The sequence below is a fragment of the Gossypium arboreum genome, chromosome 5 (assembly GCF_025698485.1).
Source record: "Gossypium arboreum isolate Shixiya-1 chromosome 5, ASM2569848v2, whole genome shotgun sequence".
NCBI classification, from domain to species: domain Eukaryota; kingdom Viridiplantae; phylum Streptophyta; class Magnoliopsida; order Malvales; family Malvaceae; genus Gossypium; species Gossypium arboreum.
In genome coordinates, this window is record NC_069074.1 from 23315269 (window position 1) to 23337187 (window position 21919).

The window sequence follows — 21919 nt, forward strand, 5'->3', positions numbered from 1 at the left end:
AGAATTCAAAAATAAAAATAAAAAGTTTGAGCATAGACTACATTATTACGTGGATTGTTATGTTTAAAATTTTAACATTTTAGTCAATATTTTATTAAAAAAATTAATATGAGTTTTTTAAAATATTAATGATTAATTAATTTTTTTAAATAAGGTCAAATTTAACTAAAGAAAAAAAAGACCAATTTGATAAAAAAATTAAACTTTAAAATGTAAATTTATTATTATATTTTTAATTGAGAATAAGTTTTAATTTTGATTAAATTTTATTGTCTAACAAAAGACACGTATAAGAGGTCTACATAAGAGCGTTATAATTATTTGTATCAAGTTTCAAAGAGTATATTGCATTTTTTCATTCCATTTTTGAGATAAAAGCATTATATAAGTTTAGTTTAAGGGTGTAAGAAGTTCTCAAATTTAAAAAAAAAAAGTAATTAAGCTTCTATTTTTTTTTTTTGCATTCATTTGGGTACTTGAATTTTTAAAATGCATCAAAAAGACCTTCAAATCTTTAAAAAAAATAAAAATTAAGCCCCTACTTTTTTTGCACTCAATTGAGTACTTGAACTTTCAAAAAGTATCAAAAAGATCCTCAAACTTTTTCAAAAAAACTTAAGCTCATGCATTTATTAAAATTATAAAAATTAAAATCAATAAAAGCTATAAATATTATTAAATTTTAATAAACAAAGAAAATATTAAAATTTAGGAAAAAATATAAAAATCATAAAATTATATAAAAATTGTAAATTTTATAAAAATAGTAAAAATTATAAAATATATAGAAATATAAAAATATAAAATTTATAATGTCGTAAGAAAATTATACAAAATGTAAAGAAATATAAATTTTGTAAATTTTTTTATAAAATTATCGTACTAAAATAAGCATTTTATAATTTTTCTATAACTTTTATTGATTTTTTATCATTTTTCACCACATGTCACGCTGTGTTGCAACACGTGATGACTTTAATTGAAAAAACTAGGGTCGTTAATTTTTTATGATTTTTATAAAATTTTATAATTTTATAAATTTTTCATGATTTTTATAAAAATTTCTAATTTTAATAAAATTTAATTTTTATATTTTATTAAAATTTAATAATTTTTCTAAAATTTATTATTTATTATAATTTTTCTAATTTTTAATAAGAGTAGGGGCTTAATTGCTTTTTTGAAAAAATTTGAGGGTCTTTTGATGTATTTTAAAGTTCAAGTACTCAATTGAGTGAAAAAAGTAGGGCTTAATTACTTTTTTGAAGAAGTTTAAGGGCCTTTTTATGCATTTTAGAAGTTCAAGTACTCAATTGAATTTAAAAAAAGAATAGGGACTTAACTTTTTTTTAAGTTTGAAGACTTTTACACCCTTAAGCCTATAGGTTTTATATTATACTCAACTTATATTTTTGTTTTTTTTATTTGAAATTTGATTAAATGATTCTTTGTAGATTAAAAAAAGTAAAATATTTCTTTTATTAAATTGTGTCATTGAATACTCATTCTAGTTTTTAATTTACAAAGTATAATAATAAATTTAGTGGGTTAAATATTTCTTAGATAGAATTCGATAATTATTTTTATATTAGAGTTTGTGTGTGTGTGTTTTTTATTGTTGTTTAAGTTAGACTTTAAATTTGACAATTGTTCTCATATTAGGGTTTATGCTTTTTTTTGTCCAAATTAGGCCCTAGACTTGACAATTATTCTAACATTTGGGGCTTGTACTTTTTTTTGTTCAAGTTAGGTCCTGAACTTGATAATTATTTTCACATTAGTGCTTCAATTTTTTTCCAAGTTAGTTCATGATATTTCTTTTAAAACCCTAAATTTAAGCTTATATATGAGAATAATTGTTAAGCTTAAGGACTAACTTAGACAAAAAAAAAATTCAAACCCTGCTTAGTTTAAGCCTCAATCTAGAGATAATTGTCAAGTTCAGGGCTTACATTGGACTAAAAAAAGTTCAAACCCCAACATAATAATATTTGTCAAGTTCAGACCCCAAACAGGGGCAAATTCAAAATTTTTTTTAGGAAGATAGAATTGAATTATAAATTTTTGAGAGGTCAAAATATAATTTTATTATGTATTAATTTATGATTTCACTATTTTTAAGAGATTTAATAAAAAATTTCATTTTAAGGGTCAAAGTAAAATTTGATCATGTATTAATTTATAATTTAAAACTATCTTAAGGAGCTTTGCATAACAATTTTTTCATTTGGGGGAAGGTCTTGCTTGTCCCTTTAAATTCGTCGCTGACTCCAAATAATAATTTAATCTCAAATTTATTCTTTAAACTTTATATCTTTATTCAAATTAGTCCTATTTTTTATTTGGAGCAATATGTAAGTGTGGTAGAAGAGAAGGTTCAAGTGGACCAAACAAGAAAAAAGGAGCCTGAAAAAGATGAAGACAAATAAATCTTTGAACAAATCTACTTTGAATATATTGTAAGCCGCAAATAGAGCATATAATTGCCAAAAGGTTCCACTATATTTATACTCAAAGATGAAAGAAAATACCGAAATATTGTGGGGGTGGAAATTATAACTTTCCACAGAAAAGCAATGGGTGCAGATGCAGTCATTGATTGTGATTAAGACGTCTTTAAGTTGACTCAACTTCCTCATTACGATACTAATCTTCCTTGACCTCGTGATGCTAAATAAGTCCATTTGGGCTTCAATTTAATATTTAAACATTTTTTAAATATTTTATATAAAAATAATAAAAGACGAATATATCATTATTATTTTATTCATTCTTTTATTAAAAAATATTTAAATAGTTATTTTAAATTAAATTAATATTAAATAAACTAATTAAATAAACTATATATAATAAGTATATAGATATATAATACGACTAATATTTTTGGTTTATGATTATGACCCATTGCCCATATTCCATTCTTTGTGTTTCTCCTTCATTTAACATCGTTCATCAATTCTCCTTCATTTAATGTGCTTAGGCTTAATTTCATAAAATTCCCATATGACATGATAAATTTTAAACCATATGAGAAGAATTATAAATACTATTGTTTTTCTCTCAACAAAAAAAATATTGTTTTATAGTTTTTTTTCATATAATTAATTTTAAAATATATTTGATTAAATTTAGAGTTTGAATATTAACATTTACAATTCAAACTCATAATGTTATTTTATTTGAAAAAGAGAGAGAAATTCTTTGATACAATTTTAAACAAACGTGAGAAAATTTTTAGGCATTGAGAAGTTGTACAAAAAAAAAAAAATAGTATAAACTACTGAGATATGAAGGGATATGTTTGTATCATTGCATTAGGTACCTCTATGTGCACAAAATATCAATCATTAGTTAAAAACAACACCAAATACCCTCCAACTTTAAAAACTTTTTATTAAAATATAAATATGGATATTTTAAAATTTGTTGTCATATTGAATATGAATAAATTTTATAAAATTAAGATAAACCGTTAAGTATGAGATACGGCATGATAATTACTTATTTTATTTTTAATTATGTGATCTAGAGTTTAATTCTTACTTCTGAAAATAAAATATATATTGTAATCGGTCATTTATTACTTTAAAAATAATTAGAATAAAAATTATTATTAGCGGTGAATATTCTTATTATAGAAAAGAAAAGGAAAAGAAAATGTTCCATTCGTTAGGTTCGGTCTTAAGTAACAACAGATATTTATAATATTATTTATCAATTTAATAGGGTTCCAACAAGAAAAAATAATAGGGGAAAAAGAAGGAAAATGAAAAGCATATATTTGCCGGTAAGGAGGAGCCATGACCAAAACGTAAAAATGAATATATTCTTAAATTAAGAAAAAGAAGGGAAAAGTGAAGAGGTCAACAATTCCAAATCAAAATCCTACTGTTTTAGAGTGGGATGGTTGTTGGCTCCTCAAACTAATTTAATTATTCATCAAGTGGGGGGTAAATAATGAGATTTGTGGCACCTTTTTATAAATATTTTTGAAAAGTCTTACAATCTCTATTATTTAAAATTTTCTCTTAATTTGGTGTTGGAGTTGGATTTTAATGTTGATTTTCATATTTTAATTTTTTAAAATTTGATACTTAAAATTTTCTTTATCTCATTTAAATATTTAATTTGATACTTAAATTTTTTTGTCTCAATTACGTACACATATTTTTAAAATTAAAATATATATATCAAAAGTTCATTGAATTATTTGATTTAGATACTAAATTGAGCATTACATCCAAACCTAGATACTAAATTAAAACAAAATAAAAATAAAAATTAAGTATCCAACTGAATATTAAAGCTAAGGTTAAGTATTAAATAGTTATTAACCCTAAATAATATGACAAATATGGTTGCAGTGCCGACAATTTTGACGCTGCTGGTTTTCTTGCTTAGGTAGCTAATGCTGACGATGTCCTCTCTAATATTGCACGCACGTTTTCAACACAGAATGAATGTGAAGTTGTGAACACTGAAAATCTCTAGGAATTATGTCAACAACTGTTTTTTATTACTATAAATGTTCAAGATTATCAATGTGTGATTTCTTTTAAATTTTAAATTTCATTAAATCTAATAGTTACAAAATATGTATTTAAATATTAATTAATTGTAATTAATTGGGAATTATTTACTCAACAAAAAATAAATTTAGACAAAAAATAATCATAAATGATAAACTCATTTGAATATTAAAAAATTAATTTTAAATAAATTAAACTGTCACATTTTATAAATATTAATATTTTAACAAATTGATTATTGAATTAAACAAGATAATTATATTCATATTTATTATACATGTAAAACTTCAAATCAATTCAATATTTATATCAAATTTTACTTGATAAGTGAAATTGGATTTCACTTATTAAATGTAAATAAATAGATTATTGTATATATATTACTAGACCTATCTATAAGTGAGGCCTTGTAAAAAATTTGGCTTGTTTGTCAGGTTTGGGCTTGGCCTGGCTCTAAAATGGGCCTAACATTTTGTCCAAAAAACTTGAATAAAAATATTAAAACATGGGCATGATAGGACTTGGCGAATTAATTTTTATATAATTTTTAAAATATAATACAACAAAAATACTAAAATATTAAAATAAATATTTTAATAAATAAAAATAAATTTAAAAATATTTATACTTAAATAACATTAAAATATGTGTAACTTAACAAGCAAATACCTCTAAAATAATAATAAAATTAATAATAAAATAATAGTTATATAATATCCAAACAATAACAACAAAAATAGTAATAACATAATAGTAAAATAGTAATAAAATAATGAGAAAACAATTAGAAAATAGTACCTTTTTTTTGTCTTGTTGCTAATTCATGTTAGGTCAGACCTAAATAAAAAAAATCTTATCCTAGACTTGACTCATTTTTCAAACCTATATTTTTACCAAAATCTTGACATTTTTCGAACCCACTCTTTGCGGATAATTCTATATATTACCTAAAACATTTATATAAGGTTAAACATAACATATTTAGATATTTAACTCGATTTTGGAATTGTATGTATTTCACCTTAAATGAATTACCCAAAAAAAAGATTATGATATATGTTAATGAATGTGGAGAAAATAAAATGATTATTTATATAATTAATATTTATGTTTAATTATTTATAATAAAAAGCGTTTAGATGTGAAAGATTATTATTTGTTTAGAAATAACGACTTCAGTATTTGCAACGATTATATACATATTTCTCGAGGTCTTTTTGAATGAAAAAGCCATTTGACTTTGCAGTCAACAACTCATTTATTTGTTTTTTCAGGGAAAACTTATCCAAATGAAATACAGATTTTGATAGGTTGGAAGACTTGGGAGATTTGAACCGACCAAATTCCAATTAAGAAGCAAATGGACAAAACCAACCGCCGCAACACTCGTAATTGATACCAATTTTTCAAGCACACGAAATTAACAGGGAGAAGACCAGACAAAGCAAACTCCAGCCGGTCTGTCCACGTGTCTTTCGGTGACTGGTCCGTGTAAATTTCACGCATTTCCAGGTGTGATAGACAGCGCGTTTAGAAGTTGCTCCTCCCTATAGAGATTCCGCGGGAGAGGTTATTGTTATTATTATGATTATTTTCAGCATCACAGCACAAAAAAGTGAAAAAAGTAAACGACTTTATGGTTTTCGCCTCTATAAATAAAAGCATACAATCAACCCCCAGTTTTCATCAAGCATTGTTTTCTTCCAAGACTTTTAGACCTCACATTAAGGAAAAAGAAAAGTTTTGGAGTGTCCGTTTGCAACTTTCTTGGATTTTATCAGTCTCTTTGGTGGGTTTTCTTCTTTTTGTTTCTTTCTTGTAAATTCCATGTCGTTTGCTTGTTTTCTTGATGTTTTTTTATTAAGTTCTATTGCATGCACGGGGATCATTCACATAAATTTCCCTTTTTTTATGAATATGCTTAAAGATTTGAAATATTTTGTGGGAATTCTGTATTGGTTGAAGGTGGAATTGTTTGTTATATCAGAACTTTGAAGGCTTTACTCAAATGGATTCTTTGATTCTCTAAGGTTAATTTGCAAGAACTCCTCTTGATAAAGATTTGAAATTGATTAAAGTATAATCTTAGCTTGGATCCTTATAGCTTATATTTACTATTTCTGCCGAGTTTTGTTTTGATCTTTCTGGATAAAATTCTGTTTTCTTTTCCATGAATATAATTGTTTGCATTTATAAAGCTCTCTTTCAGTTCATAATTGTGTAATTTGGATTACAGGTCTCTTGAATTCTATCTATTGATACACACACAAATGGCCATAAAGAAGAACGGGTTCATTCCAAGCTGTGCCCCAGAGGAACTGAAGAAAGTTCTGAAAGCAGTGGCATCCGAGTGGGGAGATATGATAAAAGATATGGAAGAATTTCACGTGGTTCCGTTGAAAGGAGCTCTGACCAACGAGGTTTTCCAGATAAACTGGCCGACAAAACATGGCGATCTTCATCAGAAAGTGTTGGTCCGGGTTTATGGTGAAGGTGTGGAGGTGTTTTTCAATAGGGACGATGAGATTAGGACCTTTGAGTGCATGTCCAAGCATGGGCAAGGACCTAGGCTTCTCGGTCGCTTTCCAGATGGAAGGATTGAGGAGTTCATTCATGCCAGGGTATGTCAAATCTTTGTCTTTTTGTCTTTATCATGTCTCACTTTTGCAACTGTTGTTTTACTTAATGGTCTCTATGATGTCTAATCTTATCAGACACTCTCTGCGGCCGACCTCCGTGACCCTGAAATATCTTCCCTTGTAGCAGCCAAATTAAGAGAGTTCCACAATCTTGACATGCCTGGTCCCAAGGATGTACTTCTCTGGAAGCGATTGAGGTACTATTACTAATATCAATATGCATATGTATGGTTCACTGCTTTTGTACTCTTGAGTTGAAAGATGTAAAACCCTTTTTGTTCCTTACCAGGACATGGCTTAGTCTGTCAAAGAAATTCTGTTCCCCAGAAGCCGCAAAAGAGTTCGGCTTGGATATTCTCGGAGACGAAATCAGCATCCTAGAGAAAGAGTTATCACAGGGCTATCAAGAAATCGGGTTTTGTCACAATGATTTGCAATACGGTAACATAATGATGGATGAAGAAACAAGAGTAATTACCTTAATCGTAAGTTTCTGATTTGGTTTTTATCATTTGCTAATACAATCTTCTATACAGCACTTCCCCGTTAGCGTTGTAAAAGGGTAGGCTGCTAAATTTGCATATTAATTGAATATATATAGCCACCATGTTCATATCTATGCATTTTATTGCAACATTTCTGCTTGATTTAATGGTAATGCTGTTTCATCTGTATGCTAATGGTTGGCCAAGTTGGAAATAGTCAATTGAGTTGTTTATACATGTTTTTAAAAAATAGTATTCAAATGCCCTGTTAATAATATGCGTCTTAAGACCTTGTTTATTTTCTAGATTTTTTGTAAACTGAAATTGCAGATGAGGGGTCTGTATGTGGGGTGAAGCTTCAAGTCCACTGAGCATATGAAACAAAAAGAAAAGCAAAAGATGAGAAGCCAAGGGACTTTGGTCAGCCTCTTTTGTGAGGTTCCTATTTATCTCTTAAATAAGACTATCTGTTACATAATGATTTAAAAAATTCTAATATTTTATGGGCAATATGGTTCAATATCTAAATAACCCCTTAACTGTGCATGCAGTAGGAAAATTATTATTTGTTGACCTTTCCATGTTTCCTGAAATTCGTCTGCTTTTTTTATAGTACTGTTGAACTTTCTGGGTCTCTCCTTTTACTTGCTTTGCTTAGGACATGTTCTTTGTTGACCCATATTTCACAGCATTTTAGCATATATATTTCTTCCACTTCCATATTCCGACTATGCATAGTTATAAGGAGTTATTTGTTCCCCATCTTTTTCAGGACTACGAGTATGCAAGTTACAACCCTATTGCTTATGATCTTGCAAATCACTTTTGTGAGATGGCAGCAAATTATCATTCTGAGACACCCCATATTTTGGACTTTAGCATATACCCTGGTGAGTACCTGATTTAATTTAGAAGTAACTGTGCGTTGACATCAAAAACTATCTGGCATTTTCGGGTCTAATTGTACCTCTCTTCCGTATTTTGACAACAGATACAGATGAGCGACGAAGATTCATCCGTGCATATGTAGCATCTTCAGGTAATCATGTCAATCTGTGTGTATATTTGCCACCATTTACATGTAATTGGTTTTAACATACTTGAATGCAGGTAATGAACCCAGTGATGCTGAAGTGGAGCAGCTACTTGTTGATGCAGAGAAATACACTCTTGCTAATCATCTGTTTTGGGGCTTATGGGGAATAATCTCGGTAACTGTTTTCAGCACTATCTTTCATTTCATATCGGTTAGCTTTGTCTGGGCTGTGTGGACTAATTCAGGGGTGGGGTGTACATGCAGGGTCATGTAAACAAGATAGACTTTAACTATCTGGAGTATGCAAGGCAGAGGTTTCAGCAGTACTGGTTTAAGAAAACCCTTGCGCTTGAGTCCCTCACTCTTTAAGGCAGCCTAAGCATGGATTGCCGCAGGGTTAACAAGGAACAGCTATAGGTTTACACAGTATTACTTAGAATAAACCTAGCCTGTTGAAGGGGTTGGTGAAAAAGAATATGTAAATAACTGTTGTAAGGTTACTTCTTCCATGAGTGTATAATCACTTTTGAAGTATTGTCTATTTAATGATTCAAATTCTTCTATGTTCTTGTATTTTTTTTTCTTTTTTTGGTGAAAACTAAAACAAAATTACATCAAATCAATTATTAAGAGACACTAGAAACCTTGTCCTATTAAAGAGTCATAGATAAAGTATCAAGAGGTACTTCAAAAATCTATAAGGTTGCCTGCCATATAAGATTAATCTTTGCTAATTAATCTGCAATTATTGATTTTATTATATTCTTGTATTAGATGTACCTTTAATGGTTGATAACCACATAATGAAACAGTAAAACAATAGAGAAATTTTAAAAAGGCAAAATATAAATTTTTAATACTTTTTATAAATAAAAAAAAGACGTGATAAATAAGATGTTTTGAAAGAAGGTGGAAAGAAAGTTTCAGAGTAAATTCAGTAACATTGAGTGCATCGACAAGTGGTGGTCGTTAAGGTGAAAAATGGGAAATATGACCGATGATGATAAGGTTAAAAGAGAAAAAAAAAGTCTGAGAAATTTTAGAGTAAAAAGTCTGAGAAATTTTAGAGTGCCAAAAGTTGATTCATGACTCTTATTTATAGATTTTAGAAAATATGAGTTACAATGTTAGATAATTAATATCAATGAAATTGTTTTTCAGCTACAATTGCATTAATAATTAAGAAAGGATGGTGAAAAGTTTTTGTTAGTGATGATGAATAGTGAGAAAGAATTCACTTAAGTTTTTGAAAGGAGGAAAAACACTTACGCATTGCAAGAGTTATTATTAATAAGAGTTGTTCCTGAATAAAAGTTATTTTGGCTATTTCAAATGTTAAGGTTGTTCCGCACAAAATTTGTTATGTGGTGATGCTTCTCTTGGGAGAACTTATTTTAAATAATAACACTTCGAGAAAAACACAATAGTTTAAAATAGAAGTTGTTCCAGATGATTGGTTTAGATTCGTGATGTTCAAAGTTGTTTCATGAAAAAAAAATCTGAATTGTAGAAGAGAAAGGGAAAGAGAGCTTTCAATTGGTGAAGACAGTGCGAAAAAAGAAAGCCATATAACATTGATTTCAATAGCCCGTTGATTTAAATGAAAACTTTCAAATAATTCAATAATCAAATTGTAACATTTTTTTAATTAAATGACCAAAATGAAAACTTACCCATGATTTAATAATTAATTTTATAATTTACCATAAAAATAAGGGCAAAATAAAAATATTCAATATTTAATATTATTGAATTGTTATAAATCTATTAATAAATGGATGTATACGTAACACCCAAAACCTCAAAGAATTTATTCTCTTATAACTCGTAAAGAATTTATAGAGTTTGTTAATTCCTCTATTTATATTTTTATAACCTATATTGATTGACACCAAATTACATGTATAAATGAAAGTTGAATTATCTTTTCATTTTCTCTACTATCCTTTCTTGTTTTTTATTATAACTCTTTTAGTTTTCATAATATGAAAAATAAATTTACATTAAACACATTATTTTTAGTAAATAATATTAAAACTTAAACTAAGCACATATTATTTTTCTAATTTTATTTTTCAATATATCAAATTATTTAATTTTTATTGGTATTTAGTATTATAATTAAATACTAATATTTAATACTATGATTTGGTTACATATGATTTTACGTTTGATATAACTTACTTTTTATTTAGTTCAAAATTTTATATATAAGTTTCATATTCGTGCTTAGCAAAGCAAGCTGTTCCTCTTTGTACAGTGGGTTAGTTTTCTAAATTGAATTTCAAATTCTTTCTCTTTTTGTTATTGTACTGTTTTGTTCTATAGCATAAACATTTATTTGTCCTCTCTAACTTATAAAAAGGTGATTTTAACAGTTTAATTAATTTTATTTTTTAATTTTTAAATCTACATTATTTATTAAATCATCTTAAAATCATGAAAAAATTAACCTGTGGATTAACTTGTGGATTAAATTATTTCATTTGAAAACAATTTAATAATAGAAACATGTTTTGATAAGGATGTAGTAAAACTAATGATATATTAGTGATTAATACATATAATTGAAATTTTTGAGTTAATTATTTTATTTATGATTATGTTATTGTCTTTAATCAGTGATGATATGATAATTATGTTGACAATAGATAATGGTAGTGATGTCTATTAAAGATTATGTCAACGTTTTTGTTAAATACTAAAGATCAACATCAGTAAAAAGATTTATTTGTTAATTCAAGGCTCAATTTAGTAAAAAAAATTAAAAGGGTTTAATTGATTTAAAAAAAAAAAGGTTTGAGTCCTAAAAAATAATTTTAAAAACTGAAGAATGAAAACCCCAAGATATTGAAAATAAAATTAAAAACACAAGACCCAGAAAAGAACTATGTTATTTTACCTCTATAAAACTCATTAAAAATAACCGATAAATAGAAAAAGAGGGTTATAATTAAGAGGCTTGCAAGGTACACAACCCGACCGTTTTCTTCTTAAATAGCCTTCGCTTTGTTCTCCTCTTCTGCTGGACAATGAGTTGTCTAACTTCCAAGTGCTATGCTTATGTAAATCAAAACCCAAAATAGTGCAGACAAGAAGGGATAGAAAGTGAATGAAATAAAACAATGTTTATTTCAAAGTGCCTAGTCTCAAAGAAAGGGCCATTAGGTGCCATATGGGTAGCTGCTTATTTCTTCAAGAAACTCAAGAAATCTCAAATATCTGGGACTAATATCTCCTCTTCTGTTGGTTTGTCTCTTTTTTTCTTTTCCTTTTCAAATGCCCATTACTCATTTGCTTTTATCTTTGCTTCTTTTGAGTGAAAAATGTAACCTTTTTCCTTGGCATGTAAAAAAAGAAAAGAGAAAGCTGAGACTTTAACAGAGTTGTTTTTCCAGTCTCATTTATTTGTTTGTTTGCTTGTTTCAGTCTTTTCATTTTTTTGGTTACATATGAAGTGAATAAAAGATTATTGTTGTTGTCTTCTTTTTGGTTGGTTTTTTTGTGTTGTTTACATGAGATGAGAAATGTATAAAGGTAAGTTAAATATTAGGTGGTTAATGGGAATTGTATGATAAATTGCCGCAAAGGGTTTTTCTTTTTTAAATTTGAAAGTAATTATCACTGTGACCTTGTTTCTGGGTGCTTGATTTCACATTCTCAATCCTATGCTATTTAAAAAAAAAAAAAACAATTAAAATCTATTTATTAGTTAAAGGAATTGTGATTCAAGTTAAAAGGATATCAAACTATCTTGTGCTTAGTAGAAGTCAGGTAATTTAGGCATTTCAATTTTCTGGATTCCTATCTTCTATTATGCATGTTTTAGCAATTTAATTGAATTTCTTTTTTTCGGTTAGACATTCTATCAGGATTTTATTTCTTTTGGTGCATACAAGAATAAGCCAAATAAGGCCTTTGTTCTCATCTTTGTTGAGACAAAAACTTATGAATGGAATATTGTTGTGTTCATGTTTTTATGGTGTTGCAGATGATATTTTGCAAAACCAGCTTGAGATTCTGGCATATAGAGTATTAGCCTACCTCCTCCTTGGTGTTGTCAGAATATACTCCAAAAAGGTTGAATATCTTTTTGATGATTGCCAAGAGTTGCTGATTAAGATAAATGAATTTGTGGTTAGAGAAAAAAATAGAGCAAAGAAGGAGGCCCTCCGATCGGCTTCTTTCTCGATTACTAGACCTGTGTGCTTTGAGTTGGATGCATTTGATCTGGAGGTACTTGAAGATACTAGTAGGTAAACTAATCTAGTTTAATTACAAGCTTCATGTCATTTCTGTTTCTTTTATTTGTGCTCAAGATTGTAGTTCTTCTTCCAGAGATAATGAGGTGCCTCGTGAAGAAATAACTCTGAAAGGTATTGGTTTTGCTTTGAAATAGTTTTCTACCTCGTTTTGTTTGCTCTTTGTTTGTTAACTAAACTTTGATGAAACAGATGTAGCTTGGACAAATGCTGGAACAATGCAATATTCCCTAGATAGGGTAAGTAATTTGATCATATTGCATTCATCGTAATTTGATCGAAGTCTATTGAGCTTAACAGGTTTATATAAATCTTTCATACTGTTCATGCTTGTGGTTTGCTTTCAATTTTTTTTAGAAGACTCGAGTCCAATTTGTTAGATGATCTCAACTACTTGGAATTGTTTATGTTGAATCCTTTCTATTTTCACTAAAAGTTCATTGCTTTTCTATTACTTTGTTGAAAGTTCATTCAGTTGCCAACAACCTCTTGGCCTAGTGACAAGATAGAAGTTCACTCAGCTATTGTTGCATTGAAGCCTGAAGGGGCTCATAGTAGTAATTGCAATATACCGAGCATAGATGAAAAGTCGGATTTATTGGTTTTCATGTCATTCTTTTCTGCTTTTAGGCTGTAAGGGGTAAGCTTTCACTATGAAAGATTGTTATTATGGAACATATGTGACCTATACACGCAACATAAATACTCGAATGGTTCTTACAAATTGTTAGATTATTAACAGTGGCTTTCCTGCTAATATTTCAATGTTGATTTTTGATAGATTGCGGCATAAACACCTGATTTGCTCAACTTGACTCTTCCATTCTGTGCAGATTGCGGCATTGGATGATGCTTTCTTGATAGATTACATTCCACCTGAACAGTATGCATAACGATTTCAGTTGTTAGGTTCTCAGTTCTATATGTTTAGATATGTTCTATCATGTCTTTCTGAAAGAAGCTAAAAGCCTCAAAGTTGTTAAAAACTTTTTCTAATCATATTATTTTTTCAGCAGTCTTTCATGCCACCTGATGACCTTCGAGACAGAAGCAAGAGCATTACATGATGTATGTGAATCAGAAGCAAGCATGGAAAAGCTTCGGTGTGATACCTCCATTCACGAGGAGGTTTCACATCTTAAAATGGTTTGTAGGGTGGAGGAAGAACCTCTTAACATTGTTAAAGTTTTTGATAAAAATGAGAGAGAGCATTTGGAGGTTCCTGACATGTCTGGTCTGGAGAACTGTACAGTGCAAGAAGCAAATAGAGAGAAAATCAGTGATAGATTACTGTCAGAAGAATGTTTGAGCCTTCGTTTTGAGGCTGCGGAGGATTCCTCTGGTCCTTTTAAACTTAATCCATTTGCTAAAGATCAAACTACTAGTGAAATGATTGAGGGTCCAGATCTATTAGAATCAGAAAAAGAATTGAACCAGGCTATGGAGGAAGATCATGCATGTGTCCTGGAAGCAAGTGCATGGGTTCCGGACCTTGCTGGCTCATCAAGCAGAGAGAAAAGCAATGATAGGTTCTCTTCAGAAGAAGGGATGAACCTGCATCCTGAGGCTGAGGAGGAACCTCTAATCCCTGTTGAATCACTTGTTGAAGATCTAGTTAATAGAGAAAAGATGGGTTTGCTTCTGCCACAATTCGAAAATGAAGTGTACCAGGTATTGGAGGAAGATCATGTGAGCATGAAAGCAAGTAAGGAGGTTCCAGGCATTGCAAGCTCAGAAAACCGTATAGGAAGAGAAGCAAGCAGGGAGAATCATAATGATGAATTCTGTCAAGAAGAATGTTTGAATCTTATTGTTGAGGTTGAGGAGAAATCTCCAGCTTTCATGAAATCTTTTGGTGAAGAACAAACTAGCAGAGAGAAGAAGAAGGGTTCGAATAGGGTGCAACCAGAAAATGAAGTACACCATTTTATGGAGGAAGGTTGCAACTCGGGAGCCAGTGTGAAGAAGCTCCAGGCTGAAGGTTTCTCTGACGTGGACCTTCAGGAACCTTCCACACTTGTTAGACCACTTGCTGAAGAGAATCAAACTGATGCAGAGAATGGGAAGTTTCCAGCAATGAGAACTTCCAAGGATGGAAAATGTCAGGTCGCTGCTAAAGACCATCCTTTGTCTGTTACATTGGACACAAATCCTCTGTCCATGTTGCGAGATGCTTCAGGTACAAGGAAATATTAAGATGGTATCCTTTCTAGGCCCCCTTAAGAATATAACCTTTCTTGTGTTTGATGAGGTGGACAGTTAACGCGATTCCTGTTTTTTTGACAATTACAATTTTTTTCTTTGTTGTTCAAACTCTTACTCTTCATTTTCAATGATCTACCCCATGTCTAACACATATCCAAAGGATGTTGTATGGAGGTCTAACCGTCATATATAAGGGAACATCATAAAAAAATATAATGTTCCCTTTACAATATTTGGCCCCAAGTTGAAACTTCCTTTTGGGTCATAAATTGTGTTAAAACATTTGTCTAATATACAATTTCTTTCCTTTAACGCAGGAGCTACTACCCCTCATTTTATGCTTATCCCAACTCCTGCTAAAAGGGAACGTGCTCGGTTTTCTCGGAAGAGAAAATGTTTGTTTGATGAAGTGATAGTTTTCCCTAATGAGTAAGCTATGGTTACCTCAAAACTCTATGTAGTCAGTTCAAGTAGTTTTATGTTGTTAATCTACTTTATAGGCTAGACATTGTGGGGTAACATCATATATTGTGCCACGCATCATTGTTGCATATGATAGCTGTATGTATTTGTTGCATTCTGGAGTAGTATGGATTGGAATTTATGATGTAATTAGAAATAACATGTGTTGTAATGAATGGTGCCGATTATTAAAATTGGGTGATGTTTGGTTTGATCTCTAAGCCCTGGATATTGTAACATGATGATGTTTCTTCGTATGAGTTGCACATCTTACTGCTGCAGTATGAGCAAGACAAAAGGGAATTTTATGGTAAATCTTAGCATACTTTTTCACGCCTTGGTCTGGTAGTTGATTCTGCTATTGTGTAGAATACACACACTATACATATATATTTGTATTTTCACGTCCCAATTTGATCTCTAAGCCCTGGATATTGTAACATGATGATGTTTCTTCGTATGAGTTGCACATCTTACTGCTGCAGTATGAGCAAGACAAAAAGGAATTTTATGGTAAATCTTAGCATACTTTTTCATGCCTTGGTCTGGTAGTTGATTCTGCTATTGTGTAGAATACACACACTATACATATATATTTGTATTTCAACGTCCCAATTTGTGCCGTCTTTTTTCAATTGATTTAATAGCTGTGTCACCTTTCTATGGGTTATACAGTATCACTTTGTAATTTGGACATTGGTTATTGGTTAAAAAGTTAAGGGATAGAAATAATAAACCACACAGCTTCTATCATTTGATTTCATGTTCAATTTTTTGCAGCATAATGCGGCAATGGATAAAAGATGCAAGTGATTTGGTCTCTAAGGGGAGAAAGGATGGTCATACTGCTCTGGGTGCAAGGAGGACTTGGATTTCCAGCCTTCCCCAGGGTTTCTTAGAGCCTTCGGTTCCCTGTAATTGCTCTATCAGATATATTTCTACATGTTATTTCTCTAGTTATGCTTCTTTGTTAATCATCCTCTTGACAGGCACGTCGGAGCTTAAATCTATCTACTCTGGAAAGAGATTGCGAATTCTCAAATCTGTTAATATCATAAAACCTCCGGAACAGATGGACACTTCTGAACCTCCTGCAGTTGATGGATCTTTTGAGCCAGCAGAACTTACTCCAGCAACTGTTGAAATGAGGGATCCTCCAGTTATGTTGAACCTCTCAAAATCTCCTCTATTTGATGGATCCTCAGAGCAGGCCGGAATTGCTCCACAAACACCTATTCGGCAGTCAACTTCCCTTGTTGTTGGAGAACAGACAGAAATTGCTCCACAAACACCTGTTCTGTACTCTAAATCATTGAGGCATTTTGGGAGCCCTAAGGACCTGAAATTTTATAACTTAGATGTAGGACCAGAGAATGTGGATCCTACTCAAAGCATGAAGAAAGAGCCTTCTCTGAATGAAATTGTAGAGGAGTCTTCCCTGAACAAAAATGAAGACCTTGATCTCAATCTGGTGAGCAGGGTGAATTTATGATTACAAGTAGCTGCCTTACTGTGATATGGATTTAGAATAACCATCTGACTGGGCAATTATATTGATGCACACAGGCATTGGTTTACACTTAACCGTTAATCATGCATTGCATCAACTTATTCTGTTATGTTTAACGCGTAACATCTCTCAAAGTAGATCTTAAATCATCTAATGCACGATAAGGTTGGACTTTGGAACACAAACCATATTTGGGGTGCTCCATATAATTGTATCAATCACATTACATTTTGTTGTTTGTTGTCTTCCCTATTTGGAACATCCTCTATTGGTTATTTACTTCGTTAAGATTTTGGGCAGGACATGCATTCAAATGAAGATGATAACCAGGGACAGGGTAAGAGCTATTCATAATGTTCTTAATTTAAACTTTGATTTCTTTGGCTTCATTGTAGATTGAATATTTTTTGTTCACATGCGGTATTCTTACCCGAACTTTTTCATGACTAGCAGATGGATGGTCTTCAAGAACCAGGTAAGATATATATGGCCTTTGCAATGTTCTTGTTCAACTTGAGCAGTTAGTGCGAACCCTGTACAATTTGTTGCAAAACGTTCCTTATTACAAAGTTGAATCTTTGATGCACAGAATGGTGGCAGAGAGATTGCAGATGAGTTTTCTAGATCAAAGGGAAAAAAAGGAGGAGGAAAAGGTGAACTTATCACAGCTTCTGGAAGGAAAAACAAAGAAAGCGAGTGTGAGACTCTTTTATGAGATACTGGTACGTTGTAATGTCCAATAACGAAAATCAAATTCTCTAGCAATGGTCATTTTTACTCATTTGTTCAGTCTGGTTGCACTGACTTGACTGGTTAACTTGCCATTAAAGGAATGCTTAAGCTTGCGTATGTTGCTTTGCTTAAAGTATATTCATATTTGGCACCCAAGTATGTGAGTGATGGAAATGTTCAAACTGAAAGCTAAGTAGGTTAGATTTGTTGGTGCAAAATTTGCAGGTGTTGAAAAGTACAGGGCTTGTGGATGTGCAGCAAGAAGAGGCTTTTAGTGACATTGTTGTTGTGAAAGGTCCAAAGTGGGAGGAAATGGTTTTTTGCTTGGGAAGGCATGTTAAATGAGGATTCACTCTGTAAATGTGTGTTGTAGTTATTTTAGCTGATATGTGAATTGGAAAATATAGGATGCAACTACTTTGTTACTTATTTTGTTAGGATCTTTGTTTTCTTTAACAGCCCTTTTTAATTATTGTATAGACTTAACCCCGAATTACTGTGCCATTCCCCTTCAGCCGCAAAGCTGTTAGAAAATTTTGGACTTGGTCCTAGTTTACTGAGAAAATTATCTCTGCTAATATTAAATTTTTTATTCAGCTTGGGTCTCGAGTAAAGGTGAAAATGCATTTATTTTACAGAATAAATTATATTACTTTAAAAGTGTTTTTGTAATTCGGAAAAATAAAAATAAACATATATAGTGAAATTTGAGCTTAAGTTTGTAAATTTTAACATTTGTGTTTTACAGTTTCTCTATAAATGCATTTATTATATAATTTTGTTTTTTTTCACCACGTTATGAGTGGGTTTATTAAATTATGTGTAAATCTGGTTTTGCAAAAAAAAAAAAAAAAGTGTTGCTCATTATATAAATTATAGGTAGAGTGAAAAAGGTTTTGCTTTATTGATTCATTTTCAATATTTTGTAATTTTATTTTAACTCTTTTCAAGTAACAGGATGATTCAATAAACTGGTAAGAAAAGTTTCAAGTGAGAATATTTGTTTGAATTCAAGCAGTAAATTCATTAATTGGTGTGAGTTTATCTAGGTTGGATTCGTAGGTTTGCCGAACTCAAGCAACCGGCTCATTAACTGGTGTGACTCGATCCATAAGTTTGTTTGTGTGGTAGTGTATTCTGTAAAAAAAAATCAATTCTTGATTTTTTATTTGTGGATTTCATCATAAATAATAAATTTTTGTCATATTTAAATTTGGGTCACTGTATATAATGATAGTCCAAGTCAAGCCCATTAGCCCAATTTAATGATTGAGTGCATATCCAACAACTCTGCTCCCTCTCTCGTCTTTGTCATCTCAAACCCTAGATCAGGGTTTAAAGAATTTTTTCCTTTTTTTTTTTTCAACTAAAATTCCCCTCTTGATCTTCTTCGATTATTATCTTTTTATTGTGGCTGAAAATTACGGAAAAATGGCAGCCCAAGCAGCAGCAACCACTTTCAATGGGAACTTAAAGGCTAGTTTTTATCTTCATCATTATATTGCTTAATCTTTCATTTTTAATCAAATAATCCATAATTTAGCTCAACTTTTGTTGCAAAAATCACCTTACATGGCAATGCACGCTAACTGTTAGTAATATTTACCGACTTAATTATCACTTATTTTGGCAATATGATGCGTAGTTTGCAGAAGTTCCGACTTCATTTTGATTGTTTACATACAAGCGGTGTAGGGAGGTGATAGTTGGAAGAGAGAAACTTTGCTGTAACGTTTTCAACTGAAATAGAGTGTACTTAGTTGAGTGAATATGCTGCGAAGAGAAAACATGAAAAAACATTTTCTATGGATTTTATGTGATTTTGCTGTGATCCCATTGAGTTAAATTGTCAACTATCCAAAAAGTTCTAGATGAATGAGTGGTTTGTAATCCTGGGCAATTTCGTATTTCAGGTTCTTCAGCTTTTAACCTTCATTTATGGAGCGTGATTTAGTCTAATCCAGTAGTTCTAAAATTTATGCCATAAAAAATGTGTCAGGGACCTTAGAAATTTCTGAACTAGAAATTATTCTAGATAAGGATTTCTGATTGTAGTGCAATGTAAATTGTAAATACTGCTCAATGATAAACACTGGCTTCTTTTTTATTTTATTTTTCTAATTTTTGCTTTTAACTCGTGCAGAAAGCACTTGCTGGTCTGAGGCGAATTAATCTGGAAGGTCTGAGATGGAGAGTTTTCGATGCTAAAGGCCAGGTATCTTTATCCTTTTCTGAGTTCTTTCAAAGATAATTAATCCTTTTGGTATTGTAAAGAGGAGGACTTAAATTTGTGAAACTTATTTTCTGGAAGCCAGAGATGTGGGGGCTTGGAACCCTCCATCCCTGTACCTCTCTTTGAGAAGTGATAATGATTAAAACATGCGTGATTTTATGGTTTTACTCATTGTGGTTTCTCAATGCAAACCCATTTAATAGTATGTTGAACCATTTATTTTAACATGTTTATCCTGCCTGAGGTTGAAAGCAACTAGAATGAAGTTGCATACTTTATTTTAACAGGTTCTCGGAAGATTAGCATCTCAAATTTCTACTGTTATTCAAGGAAAGGACAAGCCTACTTACGCTCCAAATCGTGATGATGGGGATATGTGCATTGTGATCAATGCCAAGGATGTATGTGTTACAGGGAGAAAACTTACAGACAAGGTTTATTACTGGCATACAGGGCAAGTATTACTGTTTTCTGCTGTTTCTTTTAATGAATTGAAGTTGATTGCGTAGTGTGACTACATGGAAATTAATGATGTTTTTGAGTTTAAGATGGTATTATGAATTACAAATATCAAAACATACTTACTTTTTGAGTTTCTGTAAATAAAACAGGAAAATTTGACATTCTTAATGTAGTTCTCTGAGATCCTCCTCCTTTATTAGTCTCTATATGGTTCTTGAGATTGGATGCATCAGTTAGTGATGTTCTACTACATTTCCTTCTATTTATGAATCATATTTATCCTTCAGCTATGTCGGCCACCTCAAAGAAAGAAGTTTAAAGGACCAGATGGCAAAGGATCCTACAGAAGTCATACGTAAAGCTGTTCTGCGTATGCTTCCTAGAAACAAACTGCGTGATGTAAGTACTTAGACCTGATTAAACTATGACCTGTCCTTATCTGTAAACATCATGTTCTGTTATTTGCTTTGTGATATTCAAATTCTCATTTACTTCTGTTAGCCCGCCTTCTTTTAGTATTATTTTTTTGTGGCTCAGTATAGTTCAGATTTCTGTTTTCTTATAGATTATTGCATCTTATGAATGCAGGATAGAGATCGAAAATTGAGGATATTTGCTGATAGTGAACACCCCTTTGGTGATAGGCCCCTTGAACCATACATGATGCCTCCCCGAAAAGTGCGAGAAATGAGGCCTCGTATACGAAGAGCTTTGATTCGAGCTCAAAAGAAGGCTGAGGAGCAAGAACAAGGTGGTAGCCAAAGAAAAGGCAGAAAGAGGGAGGCCAAAACAGAAGTGGCAGCATGAAAAGTGATTTGTGTTCAGTATGGAAGAACCGCAAGTGCGGGTGTAGATCACTTTAATTAGAATAATAGTGTCTTACTCAAAGTTTAGCAAAGTTTCTTTATAGCTCAAACATAGCATTTACTGTTTTGCTTTTTGAGGTACTAATAGTTAGGTGCAGCAAAAGACGTGGCCTTTGCCTGCATTTATTGGCTGCATCCCTCTGGTTCCCCAAAGTCTGAACTCCTTTAAACATAAATTAAACTATTTCTTCGTTTAGTACCATTCGCCTAGCCTATAATTTGAAGACAATATCACACTTCAGTTTCTATTTGATTTGATATCCACTCCACTGGCATTGTGTGATGTAGGAACTTGTTGTTTTCATAGTTTTTTGGTTGAAAAATTCCATGGTCTTTGAGCTATCAATTATATCCTATGTCTTTTTTTAGGTTTAAGACCCCCTATATCCGGTAGCCATATTAAATCCTGACGATTCAGAAGTTGAGCTCCAAACGGGAGGAACTCCGGTGCCTACTTTCTTCATTTTCACAACTTGAGAACGAGACTTTGTTTGATGG

The 21919-nt window shown here is 31.1% G+C and overlaps 3 protein-coding genes across 10 annotated transcripts; all 3 read left to right on the forward strand.

Moving 5' to 3' along the window:
* The first annotated feature begins 5838 nt into the window (after positions 1-5838).
* On the forward strand, positions 5839-9332 carry LOC108451919 (probable choline kinase 1). Of its 5 annotated transcripts, XM_053028920.1 has the most exons (9): positions 5889-6318; positions 6495-6559; positions 6766-7150; positions 7244-7365; positions 7458-7653; positions 8426-8543; positions 8645-8692; positions 8764-8864; positions 8954-9332. In XM_053028920.1, the coding sequence occupies exons 3-9, from the start codon at positions 6800-6802 to the stop codon at positions 9056-9058; spliced, it is 1041 nt and encodes a 346-aa protein (XP_052884880.1). In that variant the 5' UTR covers positions 5889-6318; positions 6495-6559; positions 6766-6799; the 3' UTR covers positions 9059-9332. The 5 variants fall into 5 exon arrangements, 2 of the variants coding, with proteins under 2 accessions (XP_052884880.1, XP_017605116.1); XM_017749627.2 differs by lacking the exon at positions 6495-6559 and having other exon boundaries at positions 6087-6318; XR_008283339.1 differs by lacking the exons at positions 6495-6559; positions 8645-8692; positions 8764-8864; positions 8954-9332 and adding an exon at positions 7960-8091 and having other exon boundaries at positions 5839-6318; positions 8426-8519.
* Positions 9333-11624: 2292 nt separating this feature from the next.
* Positions 11625-18456, forward strand: LOC108489853 (sister chromatid cohesion 1 protein 2). 4 transcript variants are annotated; one of them, XM_053028170.1, is made up of 13 exons: positions 11625-11938; positions 12681-12945; positions 13028-13065; positions 13144-13190; positions 13785-13834; positions 13965-15130; positions 15474-15585; positions 16399-16532; positions 16608-17089; positions 17429-17465; positions 17579-17603; positions 17718-17850; positions 18086-18456. In XM_053028170.1, the coding sequence occupies exons 1-13, from the start codon at positions 11815-11817 to the stop codon at positions 18203-18205; spliced, it is 2733 nt and encodes a 910-aa protein (XP_052884130.1). In that variant the 5' UTR covers positions 11625-11814; the 3' UTR covers positions 18206-18456. The 4 variants fall into 4 exon arrangements, with proteins under 4 accessions (XP_052884130.1, XP_017650023.1, XP_017650022.1 ...); XM_017794534.2 differs by having other exon boundaries at positions 13968-15130; positions 17582-17603; XM_017794533.2 differs by having other exon boundaries at positions 11631-11938; positions 17582-17603.
* A 625-nt stretch (positions 18457-19081) lies between these two features.
* On the forward strand, positions 19082-21679 carry LOC108450402 (uncharacterized). Its single transcript, XM_017748009.2, has 5 exons — positions 19082-19336; positions 20004-20075; positions 20381-20547; positions 20843-20954; positions 21144-21679. Exons 1-5 carry the CDS (start codon positions 19292-19294, stop codon positions 21360-21362), a joined length of 615 nt encoding a protein of 204 aa, XP_017603498.1. The 5' UTR covers positions 19082-19291; the 3' UTR covers positions 21363-21679.
* Positions 21680-21919: the final 240 nt, after the last annotated feature.